This window comes from Oncorhynchus kisutch, unplaced genomic scaffold (assembly GCF_002021735.2).
Source record: "Oncorhynchus kisutch isolate 150728-3 unplaced genomic scaffold, Okis_V2 Okis03b-Okis08b_hom, whole genome shotgun sequence".
In the NCBI taxonomy this organism is placed as follows: domain Eukaryota; kingdom Metazoa; phylum Chordata; class Actinopteri; order Salmoniformes; family Salmonidae; genus Oncorhynchus; species Oncorhynchus kisutch.
In genome coordinates, this window is record NW_022261980.1 from 12,453,400 (window position 1) to 12,471,562 (window position 18,163).

At 49.7% G+C, this 18,163-nt stretch overlaps 1 protein-coding gene across 1 annotated transcript in view; it reads left to right on the top strand.

Moving 5' to 3' along the window:
• The window catches only part of LOC109886212 (C-myc promoter-binding protein), a 162,968-nt gene that overhangs the window by 52,865 nt on the left and 91,940 nt on the right, over positions 1–18,163 (top strand). The window contains 3 exon segments of the mRNA XM_031812600.1: positions 440–686; positions 4,457–4,526; positions 16,917–17,086. Of these exon segments, the coding sequence (XP_031668460.1) occupies positions 440–686; positions 4,457–4,526; positions 16,917–17,086 (487 nt within the window).

Consider the following 18,163-nt stretch of genomic DNA (forward strand, 5'->3'; position numbering starts at 1 on the left):
ATGACAGATTCCTCTCCTCCTCCCAGTGTTCTGTATGAGTGGAAGAGCGGTTGAAGCACGGTCAGAGGTCAGGGTTAGAGGTCACGGTTAGTGTCGTAGCTAAATGACAGATTCCTCTCCTCCTCCCAGTGTTCTGTATGAGTGGAAGGAGCGGTTGAAGCAGGGTCAGAGGTCAGGGTTAGAGGTCATGGTTAGGGTCGTAGCTAAATGACAGATTCCTCTCCTCCTCCCAGTGTTCTGTATGAGTGGAAGGAGCGGTTGAAGCAGGTCAGAGGTCAGGGTTAGAGGTCATGGTTAGGTCGTAGCTAAATGACAGATTCCTCTCCTCCTCCCAGTGTTCTGTATGAGTGGAAGGAGCGGTTGAAGCAGGGTCAGAGGTCAGGGTTAGAGGTCATGGTTAGGGTCGTAGCTAAATGACAGATTCCTCTCCTCCTCCCAGTGTTCTGTATGAGTGGAAGGAGCGGTTGAAGCAAGGTTGCCACATCATCCAGACCACGCCCTCCGGACGCCCTGCCAACATAAGCTCCACCTCCTCCCAGAGGATCTACGTGACGTATCGCCGCGCCACGGAGAGCCAGACCTACGCCGCCCTGGCCGTCACAGACATATGTGTCATCATCCCCGGCAAGGGAGAGACGCCACCACACACCTTCTGCAAGGTGGACAAGAACCTCAACAGCAGTATGGTGAGATGAGGGAAGGAGGGAGGGAGGAGGGAGGAGGGAGGGAGGGGGAGGGGAGGGAGGGAGGGGGAGGAGGGAGGGAGGGAGGAGGGAGGGAGGGAGGGGGGAGGAGGGAGGGAGGGAGGAGGGAGGAGGGAGGGAGGATGCTATGTGTTACAGAGAGAGAGAGGGTAGAGATAACATGGATGCTATGTGTTAGCAGAGAGAGAGAGGTAGAGATAACATGGATGCTATGTGTTAACAGAGAGAGAGGTAGAGATAACATGAATGGATGCTATGTGTTAACAGAGAGAGAGTAGAGAGAACATGGATGCTATGTGTTAACAGAGAGAGAGGTAGAGATAACATGGATGCTATGTGTTAACAGAGAGAGAGGTAGAGAGAACATGGATGCTATGTGTTAACACAGAGAGAGAGGTAGAGATAACATGTGGATGCTATGTATTAACAGAGAGAGAGAGAGGTAGAGATAACATGGATGCTATGTATTAACAGAGAGAGAGGTAGAGATAACATGGATGCTATGTGTTAACAGACAGAGGTAGAGATAACATGGATGCTATGTGTTAACAGAGAGAGAGGTAGAGATAACATGGATGCTATGTATTAACAGAGAGAGGTAGAGATAACATGGATGCTATGTATTAACAGAGAGAGGTAGAGATAACATGGATGCTATGTGTTAACAGAGAGATAGGTAGAGATAACATGGATGCTATGTATTAACAGAGAGAGGTAGAGATAACATGGATGCTATGTTATTACAGAGAGAGGTAGAGATAACATGGATGCTATGTGTTAACAGAGAGAGAGGTAGAGATAACATGGATGCTATGTATTAACAGAGAGAGGTAGAGATAACATGGATGCTATGTGTTAACAGAGAGAGAGGTAGAGATAACATGGATGCTATGTGTTACAGAGAGAGAGGTAGAGATAACATGGATGCTATATGTTACAGAGAGAGAGGTAGAGATAACATGGATGCTATGTGTTAACACAGAGAGAGAGGTAGAGATAACATGGATGCTATGTGTTAACAGAGAGTAGAGATAACATGGATGCTATGTGTTAACAGAGAGAGAGGTAGAGATAACATGGATGCTATGTGTTAACAGAGAGAGGTAGAGATAACATGGATGCTATGTGTTAACAGAGAAGAGAGGTAGAGATAACATGGATGCTATGTGTTAACAGAGAGAGAGGTAGAGATATGGATGCTATGTGTTAACAGAGAGAGGTAGAGATAACATGGATGCTATGTGTTAACAGAGAGAGAGAGGTAGAGATAACATGGATGCTATATGTTTTACAGAGAGAGAGAGGTAGAGATAACATGGATGCTATGTGTTTAACAGAGAGAGGTAGAGATAACATGGATGCTATGTGTTAACAGAGAGAGGTAGAGATAACATGGATGCTATGTGTTAACAGAGAGAGGTAGAGATAACATGGATGCTATGTGTTAACAGAGAGAGAGAGGTAGAGATAACATGGATGCTATATGTTAACAGAGAGAGAGAGAGGTAGAGATAACATGGATGCTATGTGTTAACACAGAGAGAGGTAGAGATAACATGGATGCTATATGTTAACAGAGAGAGAGGTAGAGATAACATGGATGCTATGTGTTAACAGAGAGAGAGGTAGAGATAACATGGATGATATGTGTTAACAGAGAGAGAGGTAGAGATAACATGGATGATATGTGTTTACAGAGAGAGAGGTAGAGATAACATGGATGCTATGTGTTAACAGAGAGAGGTAGAGATAACATGGATGCTATGTGTTAACAGAGAGAGAGAGGTAGAGATAACATGGATGCTATATGTTAACAGAGAGAGAGAGGTAGAGAAAACATGGATGCTATGTGTTAACAGAGAGAGGTAGAGATAACATGGATGCTATGTGTTAACAGAGAGAGGTAGAGATAACATGGATGCTATGTGTTAACAGAGAGAGAAAGAGGTAGAGATAACATGGATGATTTGTTAACAAGAGAGAGAGGTAGAGATAACATGGATGCTATGTGTTAACAGAGAGAGAGGTAGAGATAACATGGATGCTATGTATTAACAGAGAGAGAGGTAGAGATAACATGGATGCTATGTATTAACAGAGAGAGAGGTAGAGATAACATGGATGCTATGTATTAACAGAGAGAGAGGGAGGGATAACATGGATGCTATGTATTAACAGAGAGAGAGAGAGGTAGAGATAACATGGATGCTATGTGTTAACAGAGAGAGGTAGAGATAACATGGATGCTATATTTAACAGAGAGAGAGGTAGAGATAACATGGATGCTATATGTTAACAGAGAGAGGGTAGAGATAACATGGATGCTATATGTTAACACAGAGAGAGTTAGAGATAACATGGATGCTATGTGTTAACAGAGAGAGAGGTAGAGATAACATGGATGCTATGTGTTAACAGAGAGAGAGAGAGGTAGAGATAACATGGATCTACCAAACGCTCTTCTACCAAACCCCTACTGTAAAATGCTCTTCTACCAAACCCCTTCCTGTAAAACGCTCTTCTACCAAACCCCCTACTGTAAAACACTCTCCCCTGACCTCTCCACTGTCCCCTCCCCTGACCTCTCCACTGTCCCCTCCCCTGACCTCTCCACTGTCTTCTCCCCTGACCCCTCCACTGTCCCCTCCCCTGACCTCTCCACTGTCCCCTCTCCTGACCCCTACACTGTCCCCTCCCCTGACCTCTCCACTGTCACCTCCCCTGACCTCTCAACTGTCCCCTCCCCTGACCCCTCCACTGTCTTCTCCCCTGAACCTCCACTGTCCCCTCCCCTGACCTCTCCACTGTCTTCTCCCCTGACCCCTCCACTGTCCCCTACCCTGACCTCTCCACTGTCACCTCCCTTGACCTCTCCATGTTCCTGCCTTCTCCACTGCCCCCTCCCCTGACCCCTCCACTGTCCCCTCTCCACTGTCCCTCCCCTGACCCCTCCACTGTTTCCTCCCCTGACCCCTCCACTGTCCCCTCCCCTGACCCCTCCACTGTCCCCTCCCCTGACCCCTCCAACGTCCCCTCCCCTGACCCCTCCACTGTCCCCTCCCTGACCTCTCCACTGACCACTGTCCCCTCCCCTGACCCCTCCACTGTCACCTCCCCTGACCTCTCCACTGTCCCCTCCCCTGACCTTTCCACTGTCCCCTCTCCACTGTCCCCTCCCCTGACCTCTCCACTGTCTTCTCCCCTGACCCCTCCACTGTCCCCTCCCCTGACCTCTCCACTGTCCCCTCCCCTGACCTCTCCACTGTCACCTCCCTTGACCTCTCCACTGTACCCTCTCCACTGTCCCCTCCCCTGACCTCTCCACTGTCACCTCCCTTGACCTCTCCACTGTCCCCTCTCCACTGTCCCCTCCCCTGACCTCTCCACTGTCCCCTCCCCTGACCCCTCCACTGTCCCTCCCCTGACCTCTCCACTGTCCCCTCCCCCTGACCTATCCACTGTCCCCTCCCCTGACCTCTCCACTGTCCCCTCCCCTGACCCCTCCACTGTCCCCTCCCCTGAACCTCTCCACTGTCCCCTCCACTGTCACCTCCCTTGACTCTCCACTGTCCCCTCTCCACTGTCCCCTCCCCTGACCCCTCCACTGTCCCCTCCCCTGTCATAATTCAGGGTCCACCGTTGACTGCTATTGTCAACACCTTACTCCACTGAATTCCCGGCCGCGTGTGTGTTTGGAAAGAAGAGTGTGGTGTGATTCCAAACCAAACAAACACGTGTCGTCTCTGTTTCAGTGGGGTTCCTCTGTCTATCTGTGTTACAAGAAGTCTGTGGCCAAACCCAACACCATAGCCTACAAGGCAGGTGAGTGAACGTCCCCGGAAGAGGAGAAACTACATGTATCTGTAGAAACCCCCCTGACCCTTAGATATGTGAGGTGAGTGAACGTCCCCGGAAGAGGAGAAACAACATGTATCTGTAGAAACCCCCCTGACCCTTAGATATGTATCTCCTGTACACCACCAAACAGACATTTGTCATGGTATATCGGCAGCGTAGCCTAGTGGTTAGAGCGTTGGACTAGTAACCGGAAGGTTGCGAGTTCAAACCCCCGAGCTGACAAGGTACAAATCTGTCGTTCTGCCCCTGAACAGGCAGTTAACCCACTGTTCCTAGGCCGTCATTGAAAATAAGAATTTGTTCTTAACTGACTTGCCTCGTTAAATAAAGGTAAAAAAGGTTTAAAAAATATAATATATATAACATTTGTCATGGTATATCATATACACATGGCCACAACCAAGAACTGTAACTACCTGTTTCATGGCCATTAGCATTACGTGGGCTGCTGTATACGTGATGTGCTGTTGTCTCTCGGTAGGGTCAGACACAGTTGGAAACAGTACTATCCTCATAGAGCCCAGTGTCTGTCTGAGGCCCTGTCGTCTGGTAGCTTGGTAGGGTCAGACACAGTTGGAACAGTACTATCCTCATAGAGCCCAGTCACTGTCCGAGGCCCTGTAGTCTTGGTAGCTTGGTAGGGTCAGACACAGTTGGAACAGTACTATCCTCATAGAGCCCAGTGTCTGTCTGAGGCCCTGTAGTCTGGTAGTTGGTAGGGTCAGACACAGTTGGAACAGTACTATCCTCATAGAGCCCAGTCACTGTCCGAGGCCCCTGTCGTCTGGTAGCTGGTAGGGTCAGACACAGTTGGAACAGTACTATCCTCATAGAGCCCCGTGTCTGTCTGAGGCCCCTGTCGTCTGGTAGCTTGGTAGGGTCAGACACAGTTGGAACAGTACTATCCTCATAGAGCCCAGTTCTGTCCGAGGCCCTGTCGTCTGGTAGCTTGGTAGGGTCAGACACAGTTGGAACAGTACTATCCTCATAGAGCCCAGTGTCCTGTCTGAGGCCCTGTAGTCTGGTAGCTTGGTAGGGTCAGACACAGTATGGAAACAGTACTATCCTCATAGAGCCCAGTGTCTGTCTGAGGCCCCTGTCGTCTGGTAGCTTGGTGGGTCAGACACAGTTGGAAACAGTACTATCCTCATAGAGCCCATGTCTGTCTGAGGCCTGTCGTCTGGTAGCTTGGTAGGGTCAGACACAGTTGGAACAGTACTATCCTCATAGAGCACCAGTACTGTCCAAGGCCCTGTAGTCTGGTAGCTTGGTAGGGTCAGACACAGTTGGAACAGTACTATCCTCATAGAGCCCAGTCACTGTCTGAGGCCCTGTCGTCTGGTAGCTTGGTAGGGTCAGACACAGTTGGAACAGTACTATCCTCATAGAGCCCAGTGTCTGTCCGAGGCCCTGTCGTCTGGTAGCTTGGTAGGGTCAGACACAGTTTGAACAGTACTATCCTCATAGAGCCCAGTGTCTGTCTGAGGCCCTGTAGTCTGGTAGTCTTGGTAGGGGTCAGACACAGTTGGAACAGTACTATCCTCATAGAGCCCAGTCACTGTCTGAGGCCCTGTCGTCTGTAGCTTGGTAGGGTCAGACACAGTTGGAACAGTACTATCCTCATAGAGCCCAGTGTCTGTCTGAGGCCCTGTAGTCTGGTAGCTTGGTAGGGTCAGACACAGTTGGAACAGTACTATCCTCATAGAGCCCAGTGTCTGTCTGAGGCCCTGTAGTCTGGTAGCTTGGTAGGGTCAACACAGTTGGAACAGTACTATCCTCATAGAGCCCAGTCACTGTCCGAGGCCCTGTAGTCTGGTAGCTTGGTAGGTCAGACACAGTTGGAACAGTACTATCCTCATAGAGCCCAGTCACTGTCCTGAGGCCCTGTCGTCTGGTAGCTTGGTAGGTATCAGACACAGTTGGAACAGTACTATCCTCATAGAGCCCAGTGTCTGTCCGAGGCCCTGTCGTCTGGTAGCTTGGTAGGGTCAGACACAGTTGGAACAGTACTATCCTCATAGAGCCCAGTCCCTGTCCGAGGCCCTGTCGTCTGGTAGCTTGGTAGGGTCAGACACAGTTGGAACAGTACTATCCCATAAGAGCCCAGTGTCTGTCTAAGGCCCTGTCGTCTGGTAGCTTGGTAGGGGTCAGACACAGTGTGGAACAGTACTATCCTCATAGAGCCAGTGTCCACTGTCCGAGGCCCTGTCGTCTGGTAGCTTGTAGGGTCAGACACAGTTGGAACAGTACTATCCTCATAGAGCCCAGTGTCTGTCTGAGGCCCTGTAGTCTGGTAGCTTGGTAGGGTCAGACACAGTTGGAACAGTACTATCCTCATAGAGCCCAGTGTCTGTCTGAGGCCCTGTAGTCTGGTAGCTTGGTAGGGGTCAGACACAGTTGGAACAGTACTATCCTCATAGAGCCCAGTCACTGTCCGAGGCCCTGTCGTCTGGTAGCTTGGTAGGGTCAGACACAGTTGGAACAGTACTATCCTCATAGAGCCCAGTGTCTGTCTGAGGCCCTGTCGTCTGGTAGCTTGGTAGGGTCAGACACAGTTGGAACAGTACTATCCTCATAGAGCCCAGTGTCTGTCTGAGGCCCTGTCGTCTGGTAGCTTGGTAGGGTCAGACACAGTTGGAACAGTACTATCCTCATAGAGCCCAGTGTCTGTCTGAGGCCCTGTCGTCTGGTAGCTTGGTAGGGTCAGACACAGTTGGAACAGTACTATCCTCATAGAGCCCAGTGTCTGTCTGAGGCCCTGTCGTCTGGTAGCTTGGTAGGGTCAGACACAGTTGGAACAGTACTATCCTCATAGAGCCCAGTCACTGTCTGAGGCCCTGTCGTCTGGTAGCTTGGTAGGGTCAGACACAGTTGGAACAGTACTATCCTCATAGAGCCCAGTCACTGTCTGAGGCCCTGTAGTCTGGTAGCTTGGTAGGGTCAGACACAGTTGGAACAGTACTATCCTCATAGAGCCCAGTCACTGTCTAAGGCCCTGTAGTCTGGTAGCTTGGTAGGGTCAGACACAGTTGGAAACAGTACTATCCTCATAGAGCCAGTCACTGTCTGAGGCCCTGTACGTCTGGTAGCTTGGTAGGGTCAGACACAGTTGGAACAGTACTATCCTCATAGAGCCCAGTCTGTCCTGAGGCCCTGTCGTCTGGTAGCTTGGTAGGGTCAGACACAGTTGGAACAGTACTATCCTCATAGAGCCCAGTCACTGTCTAGGCCCCTGTCGTCTGGTAGCTTGGTAGGGTCAGACACAGTTGGAACAGTACTATCCTCATAGAGCCCAGTGTCTGTCCGAGGCCCTGTCGTCTGGTAGCTTGTAGGGTCAGACACAGTTGGAACAGTACTATCCTCATAGAGCCCAGTGTCTGTCTGAGGCCCTGTCGTCTGGTAGCTTGGTAGGGTCAGACACAGTTGGAACAGTACTATCCTCATAGAGCCCAGTGTCTGTCTGAGGCCCCTGTCGTTCTGGTAGCTTGGTAGGGTCAGACACAGTTGGAACAGTACTATCCTCATAGAGCCCAGTCACTGTCCGAGGCCCTGTCGTCTGGTAGCTTGGTAGGGTCAGACACAGTTGGAACAGTACTATCCTCATAGAGCCCAGTCATCTGTCCGAGGCCCTGTCGTCTGGTAGCTTGGTAGGGTCAGACACAGTTGGAACAGTACTATCCTCATAGAGCCCAGTCACTGTCCGAGGCCCTGTCGTCTGGTAGCTTGGTAGGGTCAGACACAGTTGGAACAGTACTATCCTCATAGAGCCCAGTCACTGTCCGAGGCCCTGTCGTCTGGTAGCTTGGTAGGGTCAGACACAGTTGGAACAGTACTATCCTCATAGAGCCCAGTCACTGTCCGAGGCCCTGTCGTCTGGTAGCTTGGTAGGGTCAGACACAGTTGGAACAGTACTATCCTCATAGAGCCCAGTCACTGTCTAAGGCCCTGTAGTCTGGTAGCTTGGTAGGGTCAGACACAGTTGGAACAGTACTATCCTCATAGAGCCCAGTGTCTGTCTGAGGCCCTGTCGTCTGGTAGCTTGGTAGGGTCAGACACAGTTGGAACAGTACTATCCTCATAGAGCCCAGTCACTGTCTGAGGCCCTGTCGTCTGGTAGCTTGGTAGGGTCAGACACAGTTGGAACAGTACTATCCTCATAGAGCCCCAGTCACTGTCTAAGGCCCTGTAGTCTGGTAGCTTGGTAGGGTCAGACACAGTTGGAACAGTACTATCCTCATAGAGCCCAGTCACTGTCTGAGGCCCTGTCGTCTGGTAGCTTGGTAGGGTCAGACACAGTTGGAACAGTACTATCCTCATAGAGCCCAGTGTCTGTCTGAGGCCCTGTCGTCTGGTAGCTTGGTAGGGTCAGACACAGTTTGGAACAGTACTATCCTCATAGAGCCCAGTCACTGTCTAAGGCCCTGTAGTCTGGTAGCTTGGTAGGGTCAGACACAGTTGGAACAGTACTATCCTCATAGAGCCCAGTCACTGTCTGAGGCCCTGTCGTCTGGTAGCTTGGTAGGGTCAGACACAGTTGGAACAGTACTATCCTCATAGAGCCCAGTGTCTGTCTGAGGCCCTGTAGTCTGGTAGCTTGGTAGGGTCAGACACAGTTGGAACAGTACTATCCTCATAGAGCCCAGTGTCTGTCTGAGGCCCTGTAGTCTGGTAGCTTGGTAGGGTCAGACACAGTTGGAACAGTACTATCCTCATAGAGCCCAGTGTCTGTCCGAGGCCCTGTAGTCTGGTAGCTTGGTAGGGTCAGACACAGTTGGAACAGTACTATCCTCATAGAGCCCAGTGTCTGTCTGAGGCCCTGTAGTCTGGTAGCTTGGTAGGGTCAGACACAGTTGGAACAGTACTATCCTCATAGAGCCCAGTCACTGTCCGAGGCCCTGTCGTCTGGTAGCTTGGTAGGGTCAGACACAGTTGGAACAGTACTATCCTCATAGAGCCCAGTGTCTGTCTGAGGCCCTGTAGTCTGGTAGCTTGGTAGGGTCAGACACAGTTGGAACAGTACTATCCTCATAGAGCCCAGTGTCTGTCTGAGGCCCTGTAGTCTGGTAGCTTGGTAGGGTCAGACACAGTTGGAACAGTACTATCCTCATAGAGCCCAGTGTCTGTCCGAGGCCCTGTAGTCTGGTAGCTTGGTAGGGTCAGACACAGTTGGAACAGTACTATCCTCATAGAGCCCAGTGTCTGTCCGAGGCCCTGTAGTCTGGTAGCTTGGTAGGGTCAGACACAGTTGGAACAGTACTATCCTCATAAAGCCCAGTGTCTGTCCGAGGCCCTGTAGTCTGGTAGCTTGGTAGGGTCAGACACAGTTGGAACAGTACTATCCTCATAGAGCCCAGTGTCTGTCCGAGGCCCTGTAGTCTGGTAGCTTGGTAGGGTCAGACACAGTTGGAACAGTACTATCCTCATAGCGCCCAGTGTCTGTCTGAGGCCCTGTAGTCTGGTAGCTTGGTAGGGTCAGACACAGTTGGAACAGTACTATCCTCATAGAGCCCAGTGTCTGTCTGAGGCCCTGTCGTCTGGTAGCTTGGTAGGGTCAGACACAGTTGGAACAGTACTATCCTCATAGAGCCCAGTGTCTGTCTGAGGCCCTGTCGTCTGGTAGCTTGGTAGGGTCAGACACAGTTGGAACAGTACTATCCTCATAGAGCCCAGTGTCTGTCTGAGGCCCTGTCGTCTGGTAGCTTGGTAGGGTCAGACACAGTTGGAACAGTACTATCCTCATAGAGCCCAGTGTCTGTCTGAGGCCCTGTCGTCTGGTAGCTTGGTAGGGTCAGACACAGTTGGAACAGTACTATCCTCATAGAGCCCAGTCACTGTCTGAGGCCCTGTAGTCTGGTAGCTTGGTAGGGTCAGACACAGTTGGAACAGTACTATCCTCATAGAGCCCAGTCACTGTCCGAGGCCCTGTCGTCTGGTAGCTTGGTAGGGTCAGACACAGTTGGAACAGTACTATCCTCATAGAGCCCAGTGTCTGTCTGAGGCCCTGTCGTCTGGTAGCTTGGTAGGGTCAGACACAGTTGGAACAGTACTATCCTCATAGAGCCCAGTCACTGTCTGAGGCCCTGTAGTCTGGTAGCTTGGTAGGGTCAGACACAGTTGGAACAGTACTATCCTCATAGAGCCCAGTCACTGTCTGAGGCCCTGTAGTCTGGTAGCTTGGTAGGGTCAGACACAGTTGGAACAGTACTATCCTCATAGAGCCCAGTCACTGTCCGAGGCCCTGTCGTCTGGTAGCTTGGTAGGGTCAGACACAGTTGGAACAGTACTATCCTCATAGAGCCCAGTGTCTGTCTGAGGCCCTGTCGTCTGGTAGCTTGGTAGGGTCAGACACAGTTGGAACAGTACTATCCTCATAGAGCCCAGTGTCTGTCTGAGGCCCTGTCGTCTGGTAGCTTGGTAGGGTCAGACACAGTTGGAACAGTACTATCCTCATAGAGCCCAGTCACTGTCTGAGGCCCTGTAGTCTGGTAGCTTGGTAGGGTCAGACACAGTTGGAACAGTACTATCCTCATAGAGCCCAGTCACTGTCCGAGGCCCTGTCGTCTGGTAGCTTGGTAGGGTCAGACACAGTTGGAACAGTACTATCCTCATAGAGCCCAGTGTCTGTCTGAGGCCCTGTCGTCTGGTAGCTTGGTAGGGTCAGACACAGTTGGAACAGTACTATCCTCATAGAGCCCAGTGTCTGTCCGAGGCCCTGTAGTCTGGTAGCTTGGTAGGGTCAGACACAGTTGGAACAGTACTATCCTCATAAAGCCCAGTGTCTGTCCGAGGCCCTGTAGTCTGGTAGCTTGGTAGGGTCAGACACAGTTGGAACAGTACTATCCTCATAGAGCCCAGTGTCTGTCCGAGGCCCTGTAGTCTGGTAGCTTGGTAGGGTCAGACACAGTTGGAACAGTACTATCCTCATAGCGCCCAGTGTCTGTCTGAGGCCCTGTAGTCTGGTAGCTTGGTAGGGTCAGACACAGTTGGAACAGTACTATCCTCATAGAGCCCAGTGTCTGTCTGAGGCCCTGTCGTCTGGTAGCTTGGTAGGGTCAGACACAGTTGGAACAGTACTATCCTCATAGAGCCCAGTGTCTGTCTGAGGCCCTGTCGTCTGGTAGCTTGGTAGGGTCAGACACAGTTGGAACAGTACTATCCTCATAGAGCCCAGTGTCTGTCTGAGGCCCTGTCGTCTGGTAGCTTGGTAGGGTCAGACACAGTTGGAACAGTACTATCCTCATAGAGCCCAGTGTCTGTCTGAGGCCCTGTCGTCTGGTAGCTTGGTAGGGTCAGACACAGTTGGAACAGTACTATCCTCATAGAGCCCAGTCACTGTCTGAGGCCCTGTAGTCTGGTAGCTTGGTAGGGTCAGACACAGTTGGAACAGTACTATCCTCATAGAGCCCAGTCACTGTCCGAGGCCCTGTCGTCTGGTAGCTTGGTAGGGTCAGACACAGTTGGAACAGTACTATCCTCATAGAGCCCAGTGTCTGTCTGAGGCCCTGTCGTCTGGTAGCTTGGTAGGGTCAGACACAGTTGGAACAGTACTATCCTCATAGAGCCCAGTCACTGTCCAAGGCCCTGTAGTCTGGTAGCTTCACACTGATTTAAACAACATGTGTTTATTTAACCTTTATTTAATAAGAGGGACTGATAAGCAGGCCCTCTGGCCACTTCTTTTCATCTGAAACACAATGAGCCCCATTGATGGACAGGCTGACATTCCATTTGACTGATTCATTGTCGCAATTTTCACCCTATTCCCTATAGGCCTCGGTCAAAAGTAGTGCACTACATAGGGAATAGGGGGCCATTTGGGACGCAACCCCTGATGTTCCTCTGGAGACTCCCTCCAATCCTCTTGCTCTCCTGTACAGGAAAATACATGATACCGGAGACTCCCTCCAATCCTCCTGCTCTCCTATACAGGAAAATACATGATACTGGAGACTCCCTCCAATCCCCTGCTCTCCTGTACAGGAAAATACATGATACTGGAGACTCCCTCCAATCCTCCTGCTCTCCTATACAGGAAAATACATGATACTGGAGACTCCCTCCAATCCCCTGCTCTCCTGTACAGGAAAATACATGATACTGGAGACTCCCTCCAATCCTCCTGCTCTCCTATACAGGAAAATACATGATACTGGAGACTCCCTCCAATCCCCTGCTCTCCTGTACAGGAAAATAGATGATACTGGAGACTCCCTCCAATCCTCCTGCTCTCCTGTACAGGAAAATACATGATACTGGAGACTCCCTCCAATCCTCCTGCTCTCCTATACAGGAAAATACATGATACCGGAGACTCCCTCCAATCCCCTGCTCTCCTGTACAGGAAAATACATGATACTGGAGACTCCCTCCAATCCTCCTGCTCTCCTATACAGGAAAATACATGATACTGGAGACTCCCTCCAATCCTCCTGCTCTCCTGTACAGGAAAATACATGATACTGGAGACTCCCTCCAATCCTCCTGCTCTCCTGTACAGGAAAAAACATGATACTGGAGACTCCCTCCAATCCCCTGCTCTCCTATACAGGAAAATACATGATACTGGAGACTCCCTCCAATCCCCTGCTCAGAAAAGACATGAGACTTCTATAGCCAGCATTCACAGACAAATGTCTCCAGCTGCTCATTTTGACTGATAAAAGGTTTTTGGTACTTTTTGGGGCGGGTACATTGTGGTACTTGTCATTTTTATGCTAATTCTGTGGTTATGAGTCATTCATGTTTATAACAGGGTTTGGGTTCTCCCTGGTTGGCTGGTGAGTCATTCATGTTTATAACAGGGTTTGGATTCTCTCTGGTTGGCTGGTGAGTCATTCATGTTTATAACAGGGTTTGGATTCTCTCTGGTTGGCTGGTGAGTCATTCATGTTTATAACAGGGTTTGGAGTAAATGTGGACACTTTTTTTCTCTACACTGTTCATTGTGACGATAAACGGTTGTAGCTTGTTTTTCCCCCCACAGTTACTTGGTTGTTCAATGCAAATGCTCTAGTGATGAGTCATGGATGTTTACAGCAGGGTAGGAGGGATTCTCCCTGGTCGGCTGGTATATCACAGATTGTCCCTGGTTGGCTGGTATATCACAGATTGTCCCTGGTTGGCTGGTATATCACAGATTGTCCCTGGTTGGCTGGTATATCACAGATTGTCCCTGGTTGGCTGGTATATCACAGATTGTCCCTGGTTGGCTGGTATATCACAGATTGTCCCTGGTTGGCTGGTATATCACAGATTGTCCCTGGTTGGCTGGTATATCACAGATTGTCCCTGGTTGGCTGGTATATCACAGATTGTCCCTGGTTGGCTGGTATATCAGAGATTGTCCCTGGTTGGCTGGTATATCACAGATTGTCCCTGGTTGGCTGGTATATCAGAGATTGTCCCTGGTTGGCTGGTATATCACAGATTCTCCCTGGTTGGCTGGTATATCACAGATTCTCCCTGGTTGGCTGGTATATCACAGATTGTCCCTGGTTGGCTGGTATATCACCGATTGTCACTGGTTGGCTGGTATATCAGAGATTGTCCCTGGTTGGCTGGTATATCACAGATTGTCCCTGGTTGGCTGGTATATCACAGATTGTCCCTGGTTGGCTGGTATATCAGAGATTGTCCCTGGTTGGCTGGTATATCACCGATTGTCCCTGGTTGGCTGGTATATCACAGATTGTCCCTGGTTGGCTGGTATATCAGAGATTGTCCCTGGTTGGCTGGTATATCACCGATTGTCCCTGGTTGGCTGGTATATCACCGATTGTCCCTGGTTGGCTGGTATATCACCGATTGTCCCTGGTTGGCTGGTATATCAGAGATTGTCCCTGGTTGGCTGATGTATCAGAGAATGGCTGGTATATCACAGATTGTCCCTGGTTGGCTGGTATATCAGAGATTGTCCCTGGTTGTCTGATGTATCCGAGAATGTCCCTGGTTGGCTGGTATATCAGAGATTGTCCCTGGTTGGCTGATGTATCAGAGATTCTTACTGGTTGGCTGATGTATCAGAGATTCTTACTGGTTGGCTGATGTATCAGAGATTCTCCCTGGTTGGCTGATGTATCAGAGATTGTCCCTGGTTGGCTGATGTATCAGAGATTGTCCCTGGTTGGCTGATGTATCAGAGATTGTCCCTGGTTGGCTGATGTATCAGAGATTGTCCCTGGTTGGCTGATGTATCAGAGATTGTCCCTGGTTTTTTTATTTTTTTTATTTCACCTTTATTTAACCAGGTAGGCTAGTTGAGAACACCTTTATTTAACCAGGTAGGCTAGTTGAGAACACCTTTATTTAACCAGGTAGGCTAGTTGAGAACACCTTTATTTAACCAGGTAGGCTAGTTGAGAACACCTTTATTTAACCAGGTAGGCTAGTTGAGAACACCTTTATTTAACCAGGTAGGCTAGTTGAGAACACCTTTATTTAACCAGGTAGGCTAGTTGAGAACACCTTTATTTAACCAGGTAGGCTAGTTGAGAACACCTTTATTTAACCAGGTAGGCTAGTTGAGAACACCTTTATTTAACCAGGTAGGCTAGTTGAGAACAAGTTCTCATTTGCAACTGCGACCTGGCCAAGATAAAGCATAGCAGTGTGAGCATACAACAAAGAGTTACACATGGAGTAAACAATTAACAAGTCAATAACACAGTAGAAAACAAAGGGGGGGTCTATATACAATGTGTGCAAAAGGCATGAGGAGGTAGGCAAATAATTACAATTTTGCAGATTAACACTGGAGTGATAAAAGATCAGATGGTCATGTACAGGTAGAGATATTGGTGTGCAGAAGAGCAGAAAAGTAAATAAATAAAAACAGTATGGGGATGAGGTAGGTGAAAAGGGTGGGCTATTTACCAATAGACTATGTACAGCTGCAGCGATCGGTTAGCTGCTCAGATAGCTGATGTTTGAAGTTGGTGAGGGAGATAAATGTCTCCAACTTCAGCGATTTTTGCAATTCGTTCCAGTCACAGGCAGCAGAGTACTGGAACGAAAGGCGGCCAAATGTTGGCTGATGTATCAGAGATTCTCCCTGGTTGGCTGATGTATCAGAGATTCTTACTGGTTGGCTGATGTATCAGATTCTCCCTGGTTGGCTGATGTATCAGAGATTGTCCCTGGTTGGCTGATGTATCAGAGATTCTCCCTGGTTGGCTGATGTATCAGAGATTCTCCCTGGTTGGCTGATGTATCAGAGATTCTTACTGGTTGGCTGATGTATCAGAGATTCTTACTGGTTGGCTGATGTATCAGAGATTCTCCCTGGTTGGCTGATGTATCAGAGATTGTCCCTGGTTGGCTGATGTATCAGAGATTGTCCCTGGTTGGCTGATGTATCAGAGATTCTCCCTGGTTGGCTGATGTATCAGAGATTCTTACTGGTTGGCTGATGTATCAGATTCTCCCTGGTTGGCTGATGTATCAGAGATTGTCCCTGGTTGGCTGATGTATCAGAGATTGTCCCTGATTGGCTGATGTATCAGAGATTCTCCCTGGTTGGCTGATGTATCAGAGATTCTCCCTGGTTGGCTGATGTATCAGAGATTCTTACTGGTTGGCTGATGTATCAGAGATTGTCCCTGGTTGGCTGATGTATCAGAGATTGTCCCTGGTTGGCTGATGTATCAGAGATTCTCCCTGGTTGGCTGATTTATCGGAGATTCTCCCTGGTTGGCTGATGAGCCGGTAAGAGAGAGAGATATATATCCCCGAGGATATGAGCCAGGCAGGGTGCATGAGAACATAGGCCTAATTAACAGCGACTTCGTTATCTGTCAGCGACTGCTTAGTGCTACAGGAACTGCCTAGTGTTGCATGTAATGATGATTATGATCATGTCATGATACATTAAATGAGAGATAGTCCTCTATCAGCCCACATCTGTTTGGTGGTTCATAACAGTAGAAACATTCCACATTAACCCATAGCTGTTTAGTGGTTCATTATGATGGAAACATTCTACATTAACCCCCATTTTATTGAGGTGTGATCTCCTTCATTCCTTCCCTCCCCCTCTCCTTCTCTCCCTCCCCCTCTCCCTCCCTCCCTCCCTCCCTCCCTCCCTCCCTCCCTCCCTCCCTCCCTCCCTCCCTCCCTCCCTCCCTCCCTCCCTCCCTCCCTCCCTCCCTCCCTCCCTCCCTCCCTCCCTCCCTCCCTCCCTCCCTACTCCCTTTCCCCTCCCTCCCTCTCCCCTCCCCCCTCCCTCCCCCCTCCCTCCCTCCCTCCCTCCCTCCATCCTTCTCTCCCTCGCTCCCTCCCTCTCTCCCTACTCCCTTTCCCCTCCCTCCCTCCCTCCCTCCCTCCCTACTCCCTCCCTCCCTCCCTCCCACCCTCCAGGTCTGTTTAGCAGGTATCCTGAGGAGGACTATGAGTCCTTCCCCCTGCCTGAGTCCGTGCCTCTGTTCTGTCTGCCCATGGGGGCCACCATCGAGGCCTGGCCGGCCCAGACCAAATACCCCCTGCCTGTCTTCTCCACCTTCGTACTGACCGGATCCTCTGGAGAGAAGGTAACACACACACACACACACACACACACACTTTGGAGAATGGTTATTCCACCATGCACACCCGTCCACATGCACGCACTAGGTCCAAGGAATGTTATCTTAACAAACAAACACATACACACACTCTCATACATGTGGACACGCATCCACACACTCTCATACATGTGGACACGCATACACACACTCTCATACATGTGGACACACATACACACACTCTCATACATGTGGACACACATCCACACACTCTCATACATGTGGACACACATACACACACTCTCATACATGTGGACACGCATCCACACACTCTCATACATGTGGACACACATACACACACTCTCATACATGTGGACACACATACACACACTCTCATACATGTGGACACACATACACACACTCTCATACATGTGGACACACATACACACACTCTCATAAATGTGGACACACATACACACACTCTCATACATGTGGACACACATCCACACACTCTCATACATGTGGACACGCATCCACACACTCTCATACATGTGGACACACATACACACACTCTCATACATGTGGACACGCATCCACACACTCTCATACATGTGGACACGCATCCACACACTCTCATACATGTGGACACGCATCCACACACTCTCATACATGTGGACACGCATACACACACTCTCATACATGTGGACACACATACACACACTCTCATACATGTGGACACACATACACACACTCTCATACATGTGGACACACATACACACACTCTCATACATGTGGACACACATACACACACTCTCATACATGTGGACACGCATCCACACACTCTCATACATGTGGACACACATACACACACTCTCATACATGTGGACACGCATCCACACACTCTCATACATGTGGACACACATACACACACTCTCATACATGTGGACACACATACACACACTCTCATACATGTGGACACACATACACACACTCTCATACATGTGGACACACATACACACACTCTCATAAATGTGGACACACATACACACACTCTCATACATGTGGACACGCATCCACACACTCTCATACATGTGGACACACATA